Genomic DNA, 17,220 nt, shown 5'->3' with positions numbered 1-17,220 from the left:
AGATGGGGTTTCATCATGTTGGCCAGGGTAGTCTAGAACTCCTGTCCTCAAGTGATCCCCTCACCTTAGCCTCCCAGAGTGCTGGGATTACAGGCATAAGCCCTCATGTCTGGCCAGCTTTTCCTTTTGAGACAGAGTCTTGCTCTGTCACCCAGTCTGGAGTGCAGTGGTACAATAACAGCTCCCTACAACCTCAAACTCCTGGGCTCAAGCGATCTTCCCACCTCAGTCTCTTAAAGCATTGAGATTGCAGGCATAAACCACTATGCCTGGCCAATAAATTTTATTTTAAATTTACACAGCCCCCTGTGGGTTAACGCTACTATATTAGACTATGAAAGTCTAGCCAATTTAGTAATTTTAAAAATCTATTTTGTTTCCTCTCCAGTGTTCTAAGGCCAGTGGTTCTAAGCTGGGGGCAATTTTGCTCCTGAGCCCCAAGGAACGTTTATCATTATCTGGAGATAGTTTTGCTCGTCATGATGTGGGCAACATCTAACATCTAGTGGCTAGAACCCAGGGAGTCACTAAATATCCCACAATGCTCAGAAAGTGCCCCCAAACAAAGAATGATCCAGCCCCAAATGTCTTTAACACCAAGACTGAGAACTCTTGCCATAGGTCTTTCTCATGGTAAGCAAAGGTTTTCCTAACTTGTATAATTGTTATATTCATTTCCTTGATTTAATTGTGGTAAAAAAAAAAAAAAAACCACCACCTAACAAAATTTACCAATTTACCCATTCTAAGTGTACAGTTCATTAGTGTTACATTCACCTTGTCACCAGATCTCCAGAAGTTTTTCATCTTGGAAATTGGAAACTCTATAACTGTTAAACAAGCACTCCCCTTTTTTCCTTTCCCCCAACCCCCCGACAACTACCATTCTGTTTCTGAGTCTGACTACTCTGCATACCTAAGTAGAATAATGCAGTCTGTCTTTTTTGTGACTAGTTTATTTCCCTTCGTGTAACATCTTCAAAGTTCATCCATGCTCTTGCGTGTGCCTGAATTTCCTTGTTAAGACTGAATAATATTCCATTGCATGGAGATGCCACGTTGTGTTTATCCATTCATCTGTTGATGGGCAGTTGGGTTGTTGGGCTGCTTCCACTTTTGGTTATTGTGAATAATGCTGCTATGAACATGAATATGCAAATATCTCTTTGAGATCCTGCTTTCCATTGTTTTAGGTATACGCTTAGAACATGGATGTATGTTTCTTGATGAAATATACTTTTTGGTTTTGAATGATTTTAGAATGACAGAAAAGTTACAAAGAAAATACAGAGAAAATACAGAGAGTTCCCAAATGCCTCGCACCTGACTTCCCCTCCCCTCACTCCCGTCCATCATTTCACATGACTATGGTACATTTCTCACAAGTAAGACATCCACTTTGGTACATTGCTATCTAAACTCCAGACCTGATTTGGACTTTACCACCTTCCCCAGAAATGTTCTCTTCCTGCTGCAGGATCCAACCCAGGGCACCGCATTGCATTTCACTGTCACGCCCGCCCAGTCGCTTCTGGTCTGGGACAGTGTCTCCTGCTTTCCTTGTTTTTCATGACCTTGACAATTTTGGAGTGTGCTGGTCTGATCTATTGTAGAATGTGCCTGTCTGATGTTTTTCCTCATGAGTTGACTGGGGTTATAGATTTTGGGGAAGAATAGCATGGAGGTGAAGCACCTCTCTGCCTTCATCATTTACCGGGGAAGCATGAGAGCCACTGACACCACTGCTGACCTTAACCTTTATCACCTGGTCAAGGTCATGTGTGCCAACCTGCTCCACTGCAAAGCTACTTTTTATTCCTCTCCATACTCTGTTCTTTGGAGGCCGGTCACCAAGACCAGCCAAACAGTGAAGGGAAGGAGTGAAGGGAAAATTAGCCTCCACTTCCTAGGGGAAGGAGCATCTACATTTATAAGGAATATTTATAAACTCTTTTATAAGAAATGTTTGTTTCATAATAAATATAAACTTGTTCCAATGTAGCATAAGAAATATGGCTACATTGGGATTCTAAGAAATATTTGTTTCTTCTATTCCATGTAAATATTTCTTTAAGCAGCATTTACTCACAGATACTTGTTTTAGACTTTGGGTTCTAACCTAAATTTGTTCAGCTTTGACCACTCCTTGCTTGTTTAAGCTATGTACTAACAACTATATGTTTTGTTCGATACTTTAATGTATGTTCTAAACCTGATAGAAACAGACTTTTTCCAGGGAATAAATCTTGCTGCACAATGTCATAAATGTCATTGATAACCATGACAATAAAGGCTACCCTGGTCATTCTGAACAAGATGTTATCCAAACCTGGTGCCTGAAAGACCCAGTGCCTGAGAGACACAGTTGAAATGAGGACCAGTTGCACATCACCTCTAGAATTACCCTGAGAAGCTTACAAGCATCCTCTCAAGACAGAGCTGTAAAACCCTTCTGGGAGGATAATTAATTGGTCCAATAGAGAGGACATTGTCATTAACACTCAGCTGGTCCAACGCTGTCCCAAATCCCTGGCTGGGTTCAGGGATAAGCCATAAAACCAGGGTGGAGGCTGTATCCCGAAAAGGAAATAAAGCTCTGTCTTCAGCCAGACACAGACATTCAGGTGCAACATCGCCTGTACTTTTATTTTGCTGTGAGCCCTACATCAAAAAGGTGGGTGGAAAAAGAATATTTAGGATAAACAACAGTTCATTGGAATAAAGGGTTTGTTTCTTGAGAAACCCTGAAAAAGGCCAGGGGAAGTGTGTTTTTCTCTGAGAATGTATTCTCCTGATTGCAAAGCTATTTCTTATCTTTGCATCTGAAATCAAACAGAGATTAGGAGAACTTATTTGAACTTAAATTACTATCGAAATGGTTATTCTCTGATTTAAATTTTCAGTGAACAATTGGGTAATGAGACACCGTTTCTTTAAAAAATTATTTAAATGGAAACAGACTTATTACTTGGTTATTTCAGTCTCCAGCACATACTGGCTGGCCACTACTGTAAAGTGATCGGCATTCAAGATTGTGTGTATAAGCGTGCCATTTTCATTCTCAACATCAAGCATTCATGGAGTTTACAGTGACTCAGGCAAGTGACAGTTTCAAAATCAGGAGAATTGTACTTCAGAGTCAGTCCTTTTCATCTCAAGGGCAGATTAATTTTTGAGGCAATCAACACATCCCAGCTCATGCAATGCATGGCAACTTCCTTCCTGATGATTAGTGAATCTGCAGGTATTGGTTTTGATAATGAACTATCAGCAGAGCACATCTACCAAACCCTCACTGCCTCCTCCACTGTGCAGTTGCTCTTTAAAGAAATTCGAATGGAATCTAAGCACTAAAGCTAAGCACACTGAAAGAACATTTCTATATATGCACTTGGTAGGTTTCAAAGCTCACAGAACAGACCACAGAATTTCACAAATGCAAGGTGATGAAACACACATTCTTAGGGACCTGAGGGTCCCAAACAAGTCAGGCGCTAGGACCTCCACCGTATTCTCCAGGCCCAAGTTGTGGAGGTCTTTTTGTCCGTTACACCCATGCATGTAATCAGCGATTGTTCCTATTGTAAATCCCAGATTCACCATCTGTATGCTCCAAAAGGCTGGGGGATTGTTAATACCCCGTCCCTATGGGATTAATCTGCAATTTCACACTAAATGATTTTTAAGTATAATTTGTTACAATGATACATTACCATTTCTAAAACAAACAGCCAGGATTGTTAGGAGGCAAGTATCTGGGGAGTGCTACACTGGAACAAGTTTATATGCCACGGTTTCACGTTCACCTCACTTCAGACACAAATGGGCAGAGATGGGAAAAGCCCCATCTAGAACCTTGGGAATGGGCTGTTGGTAAGTGAACATGCCGCTTTTTTGTTACTGGTAAGCATGATCTGAACACACAATAGTGATAAGACTGAAAGAAGGTTCTCTAAGCAGTTCTTTAAAACCACTCAGGGTTGCTGGGTGTTTGCAGGATAAAGCTGTTTGCAGTGAAAAGTACAAGTTTGGATTCTCTGTTGAGCAACGAACTATTTAAAAAGGCCCTTTTGTGGACAAAGGAAGAGCTCCCCCCCATGTAAATCAATCTGTGACATAAAAAGAGGTGGCTTGAAGCATGCAGACAAGTTATGCATTTTCATGTAACACTCTTACTTTTGTCTTAGTTTATTCCACGAAGATATTATTCCAATCAAAAGTTACCATGAATTTCAGAATGCATTACACAGAAGAATATACTTATTTGAAATTCAAGTCTAAACAAAGCAAGAGCGCCAAACACCCACCTCACAGCATCATCAGGAAGTCAGAATAAGATGTACAGAACTTAGCACACTGTTGAAAGGATAGCTTATTCTTATTAGCTACTGACAATTTTTCTGAAATTGTGACAGCAACATGGACACAGAAAATATTTTATTTTTGTCTCCACTGTATTATAAGACCAAAGAAAGACATGTTCCAAGACAAATGGCAAAGGCCCAAGTCTTGGGATTGGGTGATAAGGACTGGTGGGGTCTGGGGCATACTGAAAACCCTGGGACCAGCCCTGTAACAGGAGACAAGCTGCACTTGGTCCCAGCTGATAGCTATCTTGAGGGATCGTGGGCCTAGTGTGGCCAACTTTCCGATTTTTAAAGAAAAAACCCAACGTGTAGAATTTTAAAATGCTGGCATCTAATTCAAATTTTTAAAAGAAAACCTGTGAGCCAGACAAAGCCTGTCTGTGGCTGAATGTGGCGTGTAGTTCCCTGGCTCAGGATCCCTGATTTGAAAAAACAGAAAAACAAATACAAAGATAATAGAATATAGAATAGAGTAATAGTCCCAGTCTAATAATGTAGACCCAGATTAGATATGGAATTATACATAACTGCACCTATAACATAGGTTCAAGGACTAGAGCAATAATCCTGCATGATATAAGAAAATAACACTAAAAGAGATATACAAAGTGGCCAAATTCAATCAGCTATAGAATTCAGAGGCAAGACAGCTTTTCCCTGATTGGTGATTGGTGAATGGAATTTCCTGATGGAAAATGAAGGCAAGGTCTTAGATTGGGTGAGGTGATGGATTCAGGACAGAAGACAAGGGTCCTGAGTATTTTTTATTTTATTTTTGAGACAGGGTCTTGGTCGTAGCCCAGGCTGGAGCGCAGTGGCGTGATCATGGCTCACTGCAGCCTCCGCCTCCTGGGCTCAAGCAATCCTCCTACCTCAGCTTCCTGAGTAGCTGGAACTACAGGCGCATGCCACCACACCTGGCCAATTTTTGTATTTTTTTGTAGAGGTGAGGTTTTACCATGTGGCCCAAGCTGGTCTCGAATTCCTGGGCTCAAGTGATCTGCTGACCTCGCTCTCCCAAAGTGCTGGGATTACAGGTGTGAACCCAGCCAACTTGATTATTTTTTACTTTTTTGGGGGCCAATCTAGCTACAGAACAAGGAGAAGCGCCATTAGAAACACAGTCACCTGGAAACACAGCCCTTGCTTGTTGAGCACCTTCTAGCATCAGGTGCTGTCTTTAAGCCTCTCAGAGTCCTGAAAGATGAGTGCTGGTATTCCTTTTTGAGAGATGGGGAAGTGAGAGTGCAGGGAATAACTTGTACAGAAACACTCAGCCAGGGGGGACTAAGGGAGGGACAGTTTTGAGACTGGAACCTGGTCTGCCTCACAGCGGAGCCATCATGAAGCCCTTTTCCTAGAGGGCTGTCACCCCATTGAGAGTCTGCCAGCAGCGGGGAATGGGTGGTTTTGAGCAAATATTCTAATTCATATGGAATCACTGTTAACATGACATGGATTATTCACTTGCCAACAATAAAACGTGCTTAAGGTTAAGATGATGCCAATTTGTCATGTCTTTGATGATTCAGAAGATACCTCAGAATTTTTCAGGGCCTGGTGAGTATCCATTAGCAGTATAACAATGTAGAGAGATATTCAGTAATATCAGCCAAGAGACAGCCCAGATTTTTTTAAAAAGCTTAAAAAAAAAAAAAAAGAAAAAGAAAAAAGTAAAAAAAGGCTGGTCACGGTGGCTCACGCCTATAATCCCAGCACTTTGGGAGGTCAAGGCGAGCAGATCACTTGAGGTCAGGAGTTCTAGACCAATCTGGGCAATATGGTGAAACCCCGTATCTACTAAAAATACAAAAATTAGCCAGGCATGGTGGTGCACGCCTGTAATCCCAGCTACTCAGGAGCCTGAGGCAGAAGAATCACTTGAACCGGGGAGGCAGAGATTGCATTGAGCCAAGATCCTACCACTGCACTCCTGCCTGGAGAAAGCGAAACTCTGTCTAAAAAAAGAAAAGAAAAAACACTCCAAAGAAAACACTTTTCATAAAGGAATGCCTGGACATAGTGACTAAAACAACCACAAAATTAAATGAGGTTATTATAAAAGGATGGAAAAGAATTTTTAAAAATACTCTTGCAACTTGCCCAGTGCACATTTGTGGATCACAGTTCATAACGGGCTTGATTTTGTTAGCTGCTGTCCACTTTTCTGGGAAGTAGAAAAGAACAGTGATGGACCTAGTTCTGAGGTGGCAGGATATCACAAAGGTGCAAAGACATTAGAGTATTCCCTTCCTGGAAACATCCAAGGGTTTAGCATCCTCTTATTAAATAATACATATGACAACAATGATAAGCAGCTCTTCTGCAATCGCATTTCCAAAGAGAACGATCATACACATACCAGTTATGCTAACAGCAGCGGAGATCAATGACCAGTGTATTTTCATGGTCTCCTAAAGGGGAAAAAATAATCTGTGCTCCTATCTTCCAAAGTTGTTTGTTGGACATTAAATGGTGGCTCCACAGTGCTACAGAACTGTACATCTAGGAAACCAGAATCTGAAATTACTGGCATGCACCTTGGAGAGGGGGCACTGGATAAACTCTGTGAGAACTTGTGAGTTTTCTTGTGTCTGTTTTTACAGGTTCTCACTCTGTTGCCCAGGCTGGAGTGCAGTCGTGCAATCTTAGCTCACTGCAGCCTCAACCTCCAGGGGCTCAAAGCAATCCTCCCATCTCAGCCTCCCAAGTAGCTGGGACTATAAGCATGCACCACACCATACCATGCCTGGCTAATTTTTTTTTTGTAGAGACAAAGTCTCACCATGTTGCCAGGCTGGTCTCGAACTCCTGAGCTCAAGCATCCACCTGCCTTGGCCTCCCAAAGTGCAGGGATTACAGCCCTGAGCCACCACACCCAGCCTCCATTGAGAACTTTCTTATAAGAAAATACCACTGAGCTTTTAGGAATTGACAAAGCAAGGGGAAAAAGTGCCTATAAATCTCCAGGGTACTTACTATGTGCCAGACACAGCCCAGGGTGCTGTGGCCCTGGAGGGTTCTAGTTTAATGGTTCATGAAAAAACAACAACAACAAAAAAAGACCTTGGTATTTCTGCTTCATAGACATGCCCTGCAGTTCACCAGACCAAGCCAATGGTCAGGGTCAAAGAAAGAGACCTGATCATTACTACAAATCACATATTCCAGACCTCACTCCCTTTTCCTCCTCACCATTGGAAAACTAGACCAATAAGCAACGCAAAAGTCAAGGACTTGGGGAAAAAGCAGAAGAAATGGTCATGATCTGTTAATAAAACTGAACTAGGCTGGGCGCGGTGGCTCATGCCTGTAATCCCAGCACTTTTGGATCATGAGGTCAGGAGATTGAGACCATTTTAGCTAACATGGTGAAACCCCGTCTCTACTAAAAAAAAAAAAAACAAAAAAAAACCAAAAAATTTAGCCGGGCATGGTGGTGGGTGCCTGTAGTCCCAGCTACTCAGGAGGCTGAGGCAGGAGTATGGCATGAACCTGGGAGGTGGAGCTTGCAGTGAGCCGAGATCATGCCACTGCACTCCAGCCTGGGCCACAGAGCCAGACTCCGATTAAAAAAATAATAATAACCCAAAAAACAAAAAAACAAAAAACTGAATTTCTTGATCAAATAAAACCTGCTTTCAGCTTGCCAAGTGACTTAATAATCTTAATCCTTCAGTATAAACACTGTTTCTACACATTACATGTAAGGAACTGGTGTTCCCAGTTATGATTGAGTTGGTTTATAAGCTTATCAGCATCATGAACAAATATTTCTTACATAGCCATGGGCACCTTAGCGTTGAACAGACTATGCAGATAACAGATCAGGCAGATAACTACACTGCTTAACTATCAAACCTAAGCAACCAAGACGCAGATTAGAGCATTTTCCACTGCATAGAACTGGAAAGGAAAGCCAAAGCCACATACCTATTGCTTTTTCTTTGTTCTGCAAGATTTCCTGTACAATCAGAGGTCTGGTAAATTCGGTTTATGTTGGGCCTCGTAGAAAACGTGCTATGAGGGAATCTGAAGAAATCAGGACCAATATAAGGCCCGGGATCCTCTCCCTACACCGGAGCAAAGGATAACGTGTAATGAAGCTATGGATGCAGGTGAATTTCACATTCTTTCATTTAAACAAGAAAAAAAAAAAAGGTGGTTATTGGCCGCCTTTAGCTCGGTGAAAGCATCACCTAGTACAGGTGTCCTCATTTGCTTGACCATAAAATCACCTGAGGCACTTGTTAAAAAATAAAGATTCCTAAGCCTTGCATTTTATGGTTCCGACGTCACCCCAGGTGACCTACAATTGAAAAATGCCATGTATTTATAAAAGGGAAAAACAGATTGATGTAACAAAGTGAAAGCAGGGTTTCTGTTAAGTTTCCTGGATTTTGTAGCAGTAGGTGTTTTAGTGGCAATATTTTTACCAACCAGTCCTGAAGCAGTGAACTAAAAAATCTCAATTTTTTAATTAAATGACCTCCCCAAACACCCTCAACCTCCCGCCCCACTCCTTTGCTGGTGGGAGGGACTGTCTTTTAGTGAAGGATTCTTGCTTTCCTTTTCCATATTTCATGAGTCTACAGAACTCAGACTGGATGCCTTTTATTTTAAAAACTTGACTGAATCCATCAGCTTTCAGAAGAGACAATTTCTTTCCAAATCATTCTGAAGATACAAAATTATACCTAATGAAAAGGACTGTGACCTCAAAAGGAGGTTGTCAAGTCACCCACGTTTCCTTACAACTCCAAGAAGGATTAACAGAAATAAACCCAAATGCTTTGAATGCTTACAACTTGACTGGTGAATTAATTATGTGTCATTCAGGGTCATTCAAAGCAACATAAACGATGTAAACCACTTTCCTAGCCGGTCAAAACACACATTTTAAATACATGCTGGTCGGGGGAGATGAACACTGAGAAAGTTTCATGACTGTGACCTCAACTAACATCTGTAAACTACATCTTTTTCCTCCCTAGAGAATGAAAGCTGATCTATTTACTCCTGGCAGAGAAGAAAGGAGGAAAGACGTCCAGGTGCTACCAGAAAACCATTTGTGAGGACATGGACCAGTGCCAAGGTCACAGCCCACCTGAATAGAACTTGAAATCCAGGCACACCCAGTCCAGGGGAGCCCTGAGTTCTTCCTGAACTTAAACACCGGGTTTAAAAAAAAAAAAAAGTTTCACAGTCACAGGTGCGGGGACACTGGTCCCCTACCCGCTGCGAAGTAGATAACGCGAGGACAGCCTCAAAACAACTCCAGACGCTTCGGGTGCCTGAGCCTCACTCGGTGGGGGCGGCGCAGACGTCCACGTGCAGTACGCGAGCTGGGGCGGTGCGGGAGCTCGCGATCTGCCGGTGCGCCCCCGACCCACTCACTGCCGCTCGGGGCTTCGGGTTCCCCCCATGCAAAAGGGGGACCATGCTATGTCATCAAGGGCTGATGCGAAGAAAAACCCAGAAGGAGGCATCAATAAGTAACGAAAGAAAAGGGGTGGCCGTTCCTAATATCGTCGCTGCCGTGGCAATTACTGCAACGGAGGCTCGAGAGTTAGGGCGTCAGAAACGCAAACTTTCCAGGGGACGAAACTCATCCAAGCCTCCTAAGGGGGCTGTGGAGACCTCTGCCCGCGCTGGGCCCCGCCGCCGTCCGCGGTCCGCGCCACCTTTCCCGCGGCGGGCTCCAGGCGGGGCGGGGCAGCAGCGGCGCGGGCCGGGCGGCGGGGAAGGGCGGGAGCGCGGTTGCACCCGCGGGCCACTGCCCCCAACGGCTGCGCTGGGCTCGCGGCGCCGTACCCCGAGCGCCGCAGCCTCCGCCACCACTGCTACAGCCGTCGTCGCGGCTCCCTGGGCGGCCGAGCCCCGCCGCGCTCGCTCCGGGCGGGCTCACCCTCCCCGCGGGACAGGGGGGCGCAGCGCGCAGTCCCGGGGCGCCCTCCTCGCCTAGCCGCCGCGCTCGGCCCGGGCCCCCCCTCGCGGCCCTAGGAGGTGGAGGCGCCCCGCGCCCCCCTATCCGCTCCGCAGCCCCCTCCCGCCGCACGCCAGCCCGCGCGGGCGCAACTTTCTTAAAGGGACAGGTGGCCCGAATCCGCGTCCACCTGGGGCCCCGTCTCTGCCTCCTGGCCCGTCACCCACTTTGCGGGAGAGAGGGGGTTGCAACAGATTTTTCCGCCCGCCCACGTCCTTTGCCCCAGGCCAGGGACGGGATTGCGAGTTTTAATGCACCCAGCCTCCTTTTGCAACTTAATTCCCTTGGCCGAAATCACCCTCCCACTGCTCCTCAACGCATGCTCGCGGGCATGCAGTTGTTGTCCCTGTTGGCAAAGTTTGAAGAGGGGTCCCTACCCCTGCACCCCTCCGCCCCGCCCCCCTCACACACACCCCCCAGAACCCCGGGGCGTGCAAGGCTCGCGGCTGCTGGGAAACGCCCGCTGCAATCCCCTTGACCCTGCCCTGTAACTGACCCTTGGGGAAAAGCCCCCCGCACGGCTACTGCGCATGCTCTGAGCTGGACAGCTCCAGAGAGGGAAATTTAAAAACGGTTCGAGCTGCGACGGCGGCCAAATTGCGGAACGCGAGGGGCGAGCGCGAGGGAGCCCCCCTCCGGAACCCCTGCCCGCCCCCGGAGTGCCGGCAGCGGCGGCCCCGCGAGGATCGGCTCCAGGTACCGCCTTGCAGGGTCGGCTTTGCTCCCTCCTCCCGGGCAATGCCGGGCATTGCATTTCCAGGGTAGAGACCCGGGCGCAGGGGCTGCGGGGCCACCTCCCTCTGCTCCCTTTTCCTCCTTCCTGGGAATCCTTCGATGGCTTTGGGGGCAGAACTGGGAGCCTTTGGTGGGCTTTTATGTTGGTTCAGGCTTGGAGTTTGAGAAACTTAGGGAACTCAAATATTTTTATTTTTTAATTTAAGGCAGTGTTTGTGTGTTGCGGGGGTGGGGGTGGTTGGACTGGTTTTCCAGTAAGGACTTGTGGCATTTCTGAAGGCATTTCCCGGGCAGGAGCTTGCGGGGATTATTCCCTTTGCAAGTGGGAATTTGTTCCCCCAGAGAAATACACATGTCACATCCAGCTGCCCCTTATTTTCAAAGTGATCATAACCAAACTGAGGTTGAAAATATAAGGCTTGGAAGGAGATCGGTTTTTCTGATTCCTATTTTATGAGTCCACAATTTCCGGGGTTTGACGTTTGGATTCTAGAGGCTTCCCCTGCTCTTCCCCCATTAATTCGAAAGAAGCGGGAATTTCACTTCATTCTCTTCATTTGCTTGTAAAACCCTGTAGAATTGCCCTGGGAAAGTGACCTGAGATGCCCAGGAATCCTCTAGAACTTTTTTCTTTAAAGAAAAAAAAAAGAGTGTTCTGTGAGTTGATTGCACTCCATCTTTCTGAATTGCGGGAAAAGTGTGGGTTTCTGCCTTGTCCATATCGTCGCTGATGGGAGCTTTGTTTTCTGCTTGTCTTTTCCCAAGGAGATGATAGAAAGTGACATCTCATCCATAATGTCAGGAATTATTCGAAACTCAGGGCAAAATCACCACCCCTCTCCACAGGAATACAGGTGAGGGCTCCAACAATAACAAACTGTATATTTTTTAATTGCTCAGAGTGTTTATATGCTGTTTATGGTTTCTGAAACTGCCCAAGAACTATTGTTATGTCCAATTCTGTGATTTTTGCAGGAGAGCTGGAAGGTGTTGATTTCAATGTTGATCTTGCTAAGGGTGTCTGGGCCACAACCTGGCCCAGTGGGACCACGAAATGCCTTCTGTCTCCTGTCCCCTCCAAAAGAGGTCCCTTTCTGCATTTGATACTGTTTGGGCTTCCTGGTGAATGTTAAGATGACAATAGCAGCTACTGCTTCCCCTACAGTGGCCTTAATGGGAAATGCTCCCCACCCCACCCCCCCGGCCAAACAAAACAAAACAAAACAAAAAAAACACCCTTCTGGGAGGAATTGGGTTCTATCCTCTCCATGGATGTTAAGAAAGTAGTCAGATCTGCTAGGTTCTCAGCCAGTCTGTGTGACATTCAGCAAGTTCTTTGCCCTGGGCCTCACTTCCTCATCATTTAATTGATCTTGTTGAATTAGATGATCTTAAGGTCTCTTCTAGGCCTCATGTGTTTGAAGAGTAAATTAGATGGAAACTGAGGCCAAAAGAAGTTATTTCTTGAAACAGGGTGAAGCAAGGTACAAGTGAGAGGATGCATGGAAGGCTTCAGAGCCCTTCTCTTTTTTTTTTTTTTGTCTTCAAACCTCATAGCCGAAAAGGCCTTTAGGGGGTCAACCAGTCTGTGCACCCCCTGTTTTTTACAGTTGGGGAAACTGAGGCCAAGAAAGGAGAAAGGGCTTGTCCAAGGTCTCCAGGAGGGAAAAGGAAGAAAAGGAAGGACCTGGAGTCCCCTCCTGGCCTTTCTTCCCTTGAGGCCAGGGAGCCCTGACCTGGTTTCCAGGGCTCCCCCGACAAAGCAAGCAACGTGTCTGTAGGCTGAGGGGGCACAGTCCAGATTACAGAATGGGGACAGGACCAGGGCCGGCCTGGGAAGAGCAGGCTGTCACCTCCTATCAGCCCTGTTTACCCAGGGGTTGTCTGGCCCCCCGGGGTCACTGCAACTCACCAGCAGTGCCTGCTGGGGCAGACCACAGTCCCCAATTAGAGGGAGGCTGCTTCCTGAGGGCTGTGGGCCTGGAGGCTGCCTTCTGAGATCCAAATGAGGACACAGATTCAAACAGCTATTTGCAGAGAGCCTGCTGTGTGCAGAGCTGGGGCCAGGTACGTGGCAGTTTGCAAGCACCTACTGTGTGCCATCCCCCATCACTCACCTCATCTCAGGAGGTGGCTCTGATGAGCTCTGTTGTATAGGTGAGGAAACTGAGGCTCAGAAAAATGAAATGGCTTCTCCCAAGATCACACAGCCAAGGGCCTCTAGGCTTCCTTCCAGCACTCACAGGGTTTAAATAATGCCGAGTGAGTTAGTGGCAGTGTAAGGGTTAGCAGCTTGGGCTCTCAAGTCCATTATAATCCCAACTTCTCTGGCTGTGTGGAGCTCTGAGCCTCAGCTTCTTCATCTGTAGAATGGAGATAGAAATAGTACCCACTGCATGGAGTTGTTATGACAATTTTGTAATCATTTTTCGCTCTGCCGTTCACCAATTATGAGCACATTCACCTGTGAACTTTCATAGTTTTGTGCAACGGGGATAATAAAGGCTAGCTCTGGAGGGTTAAGTGAGATATGTATCATATTATCTATGAAGGTACCTGACACCCAGCAGGCACAGAACGTATCCAGGGTGAATCTACCTCTGCCCTCCTAGCTGCAAGCCTGGGCGAGCTCATCCTTCCTCCAGGGTGGCTTTAAGAGCTCAAAGACATTGAATCTTACTGTTACCTAAAAGCACCCCTTAAAAGCACTGGAGATAGGGGAGTCAGAGAGTGAGAACAATTGCTAGGATTCAGACACATGCAGGTTCAAAGGCCAGCTTTAGGCAGGGCCAGTGACTTGGTTTCATTTCTCATCTTTAAAATGGGCATGATCATGGCTCTTCCCTCATGCAGTTGCTGGGAGGATTAAGTAAATAAAGCTTGTAGAGCAAGAAACACATAATCAGTAGTTGCTGTTGCTGTTACCACTTAGTTACATTAGAGAGTCTGGCTTCCTGCAAGAGACACGTCTATGGAGGGCTTTCACGATGGGAAGTGAGGAGGAACTTGGAGGGTGGGAGAAACCCTGAATCCAGACGCCCAGGTGCTGCCCAGGAGGGGCTCCCACCAGACTCGCCCCAGAGTCTTGGCCCCATTCATCTGGGCCACCCAGCTGACAAACTGTCTGGGGCGCTAAGCAGCTGGCCTTCTCCAAAAACAGGGCAGGGCAAGCAGAGAGCGTCTTGGGGGCCTGGCAATGCCTAGCCAGTCCACTGCCCAGCTAGCAGGGGTCAGGGGTAGGGGAGTGGGGAGGAGAAGCAGGCCTGTTCCCATCAGCACTGGACCCAGAGGTGCCCAGGCTCCTGGTCTGGTGCAAGCCTTTCCTATTCACGTGGATTCAGGGCTGTTTTTTTGTTCGTTTGTTTTGTTTTTGTTTTTGTGTGTGTGTGTGTGAGAGTCACTCTGTCATCCAGGCTGGAGTGCAGTGATGTGAACTCAGTTCACTGCAACCTCCACCTCCCGGCCTCAAGCAATTCTGCCTCAGCCTCCCTAGTAGCTGGAATTACAGGCGAGAGCAACTGTACCTGGCTAATTTTTGTATTTTTAGTAGAGACAGGGTTTTGCCATGTTGGTCAGGCTGGTCTCAAACTCCTGACCTCAAGTGATCCACCTGCCTCGACCTCCTCCCAAAGTGCTGGGATTATAGGCGTGAGCCACCATGCCCATCTGTGTTTTCTTATATCTAACGGCCAGAGTATCCAGAAAGGCAAAATAACATAATAATAATAACAATAATAGTAGCAGCTGGTGGTTTCTTAACCTTTTACTGCCTGCCTTGCCTATGCCAGGCTCTTGGCATAAATCCCCATCAAATCCCATCAAATCCCCAAAACCACCCCGTGAGGGTACCACTCTTGGGCCCATTTGGTGAATGAGGAAACCAAGGCTGAGCCTGTTTATATGGCTTAACAAGTTGGCACAGCTTGTCATGGATACAGTGGAGACTTGGCCCCAAAGCAGTTGCACCCTGAGAGTATTTGTTTCCACCATCTGTGACCACTGGCCTGAAGTCCCACTGGCCATGAGCATGGGTGCTGGAACAGAATAAGCTGCTCCCTCACCTCACCGCTGTGTGACCCTGGACGAGTCACTGCCTCTCTCTGAGCCTCAGGTTCTTCATCAGTGAAATGGAGCCACCCAATTTGCAGGTTTGCTGGAAGGATTCTGTATCTCAAGTGGGTCAAGGCACTCAGAGGGGCCTGGGAGAGAGTGCTTTCTTACAGAGGGAGTTTTATGATTACACAGTGACTTCCCGCTTCCAACCACTCCCATTTTTCTCCCCAAATAATAGCCCAGGAGAAGTGTATGGGCTTCTCATTCACCCTCCCACATCTCCAGAGAAGGGCTCCAAGGACCACGCAGGCTGTGGGTCCAGCCTCTTGTGCAGCCGCCTGGCTCTCCATCCCCCTGGGGCCGAGTTTGGCCGTTAATTTTCAATGGCTGTGTGCAGGAGGGCGGGGGCAGCAGCTAGAGGCGGCTGCCCTGTCCCTGGGGAGCTGTCAGGAGTCAGTGGCGGAGCCTAGACAGCAAATTGGCAGCAGCCTCTCAGCCCCGCTGCTGACGAAGGGGCAGGGGACCGGGGGTGGTCCTGACCTCTTGGGCAACGGTAAACAGGGCTCATGCTGAACCTGGGTTAGCTGGATTTCTCTCTAGCTCAGGGGGTGGGAGGAAAGTCCACCCTTAGAGGTGCTAAAACAGAGTTATTAAGTACCTACTGTGTGCCAGGCACCTGCAAAACATCTTAGCAAGGGTAGCGTCCCATTTCTTCCTTTCCTTCCCCTTCCCCCTCCCCTTCCCCTTCCTCCTTCCTTCCTTCCTTCCTTCCTTCCTTCCTTCCTTCCTTCCTTCCTTCCTTCCCTCCCTCCCTCCCTCCCTCCTTCCTTCCTTCCTTTCTTTTTTTTTTTTTGATGGAGTCTGGCTCTACTGTCCAGGCTGGAGTGCAGTGGCACAATCTCAGCTCACTACAACTTCCACCTCCTGGGTTCCAGCAATTCTACTTCCTCAGCCTCCCGAGTAGCTGGGATTACAGACGCCCACCATCACGCCCAGCTAATTTTTGTATTTTTAGTAGAGATGGGGTCTCACCATGTTGTCCAGGCTGATCTTGAACTCCTGACCTTAAGTGATCCACCTGCCTCAGCCTCCCAAAGTGCTGGGATTACAGGCGTGCCGTTTCTTTATAGTAACAACTATGAGACAGGTACTGACATTATCCCAATCTACACATAAGGATTCTGAGGTCAAGAGACATGACTTGTTCAAAGGCACATATTTATGAAGGGGCAGAACTTAAATTATTAATCACCTGCCCCCACCTTTTAGAATTTATTTTGGAGCTCAGGTCCAACAAGCTCCTTTTACAGATTGGGAAACTGAGGCCCAGTGAGATGATGGAAGGCAGGCTTCTGACTTCTTGGACCCTCACCTTCTCCCAGGGCCACGAGGCTCAGTGGTCCTCCTTCCGGATCCTCGTCCTGGATGTTCACTTCCCAAAATCTCAGTCCCTTCTCTCAGAAATGAGGTGACCTTGGGGAAAAGCCCTTCCTCTCTGGATGGTGGTTCTCTTATCTGTGGACTGCAATGCTGCGCACATGGTAGATAAAAGTTAACACATAGGTACTGGATAGATGGATGAATGGACAAATAGCACATGAAAATAACACATCCATGGAAACACAGGGAGGCTTCATGCTCAAGGGATGATACATTTCTCTTGAACTCACACTACGTGTGGGGATAGTTTAACCCATATCAGGTGACTTCACCCATCAGTTGTGATCTCCTTGGAAGGGACTCTGTTTCTGAGGGGCAGTAACCATCCCGATGTCTTCTCATCCCTTCACCCTCAGGGTGCAGAGAACAGCTCCTCAGGTGACCTTATGGGTAAGGAAGAGAGGTAGCCTCTCTGCGGTCCGACTCTTTCCAGGTCTTGCAGTTTCATCCCTAAAAAACACATGTGTGCATGCACTCTCATACACATGCACATTCTAAGTCCCAAGTCAACCCTTGTACTAGAAAGGAAAGATTCTTTTAGCCAAATTCCTAATCAAATCATTTCACACTACACTGACCCTTGGCCAAGTTGCGAATTTCTGAGCTTGCTAAATTGTATTTGATTTTCTTTTTCCTGTA

The 17,220-nt window shown here is 46.9% G+C and overlaps 1 protein-coding gene across 1 annotated transcript in view; it reads left to right on the top strand.

Annotated features, from left to right (window-relative positions):
- The first annotated feature begins 10,953 nt into the window (after positions 1–10,953).
- Positions 10,954–17,220, top strand: part of FOXN4 (forkhead box N4) — a 31,239-nt gene continuing 24,972 nt past the window's right edge. Inside the window, exons 1-2 of the mRNA XM_025402931.1 lie at positions 10,954–11,049; positions 11,854–11,942. Coding sequence (XP_025258716.1) covers positions 11,857–11,942 — 86 coding nt within the window. The 5' untranslated portion in view covers positions 10,954–11,049; positions 11,854–11,856. The remainder of the gene's footprint in view (positions 11,050–11,853; positions 11,943–17,220) is intronic.

Source organism: Theropithecus gelada, chromosome 11 (assembly GCF_003255815.1).
Source record: "Theropithecus gelada isolate Dixy chromosome 11, Tgel_1.0, whole genome shotgun sequence".
Classification (NCBI taxonomy): domain Eukaryota; kingdom Metazoa; phylum Chordata; class Mammalia; order Primates; family Cercopithecidae; genus Theropithecus; species Theropithecus gelada.
The sequence above is the reverse complement of the archived record's forward strand: the minus strand, read 5'-3'. Positions and strand labels throughout refer to the sequence as shown.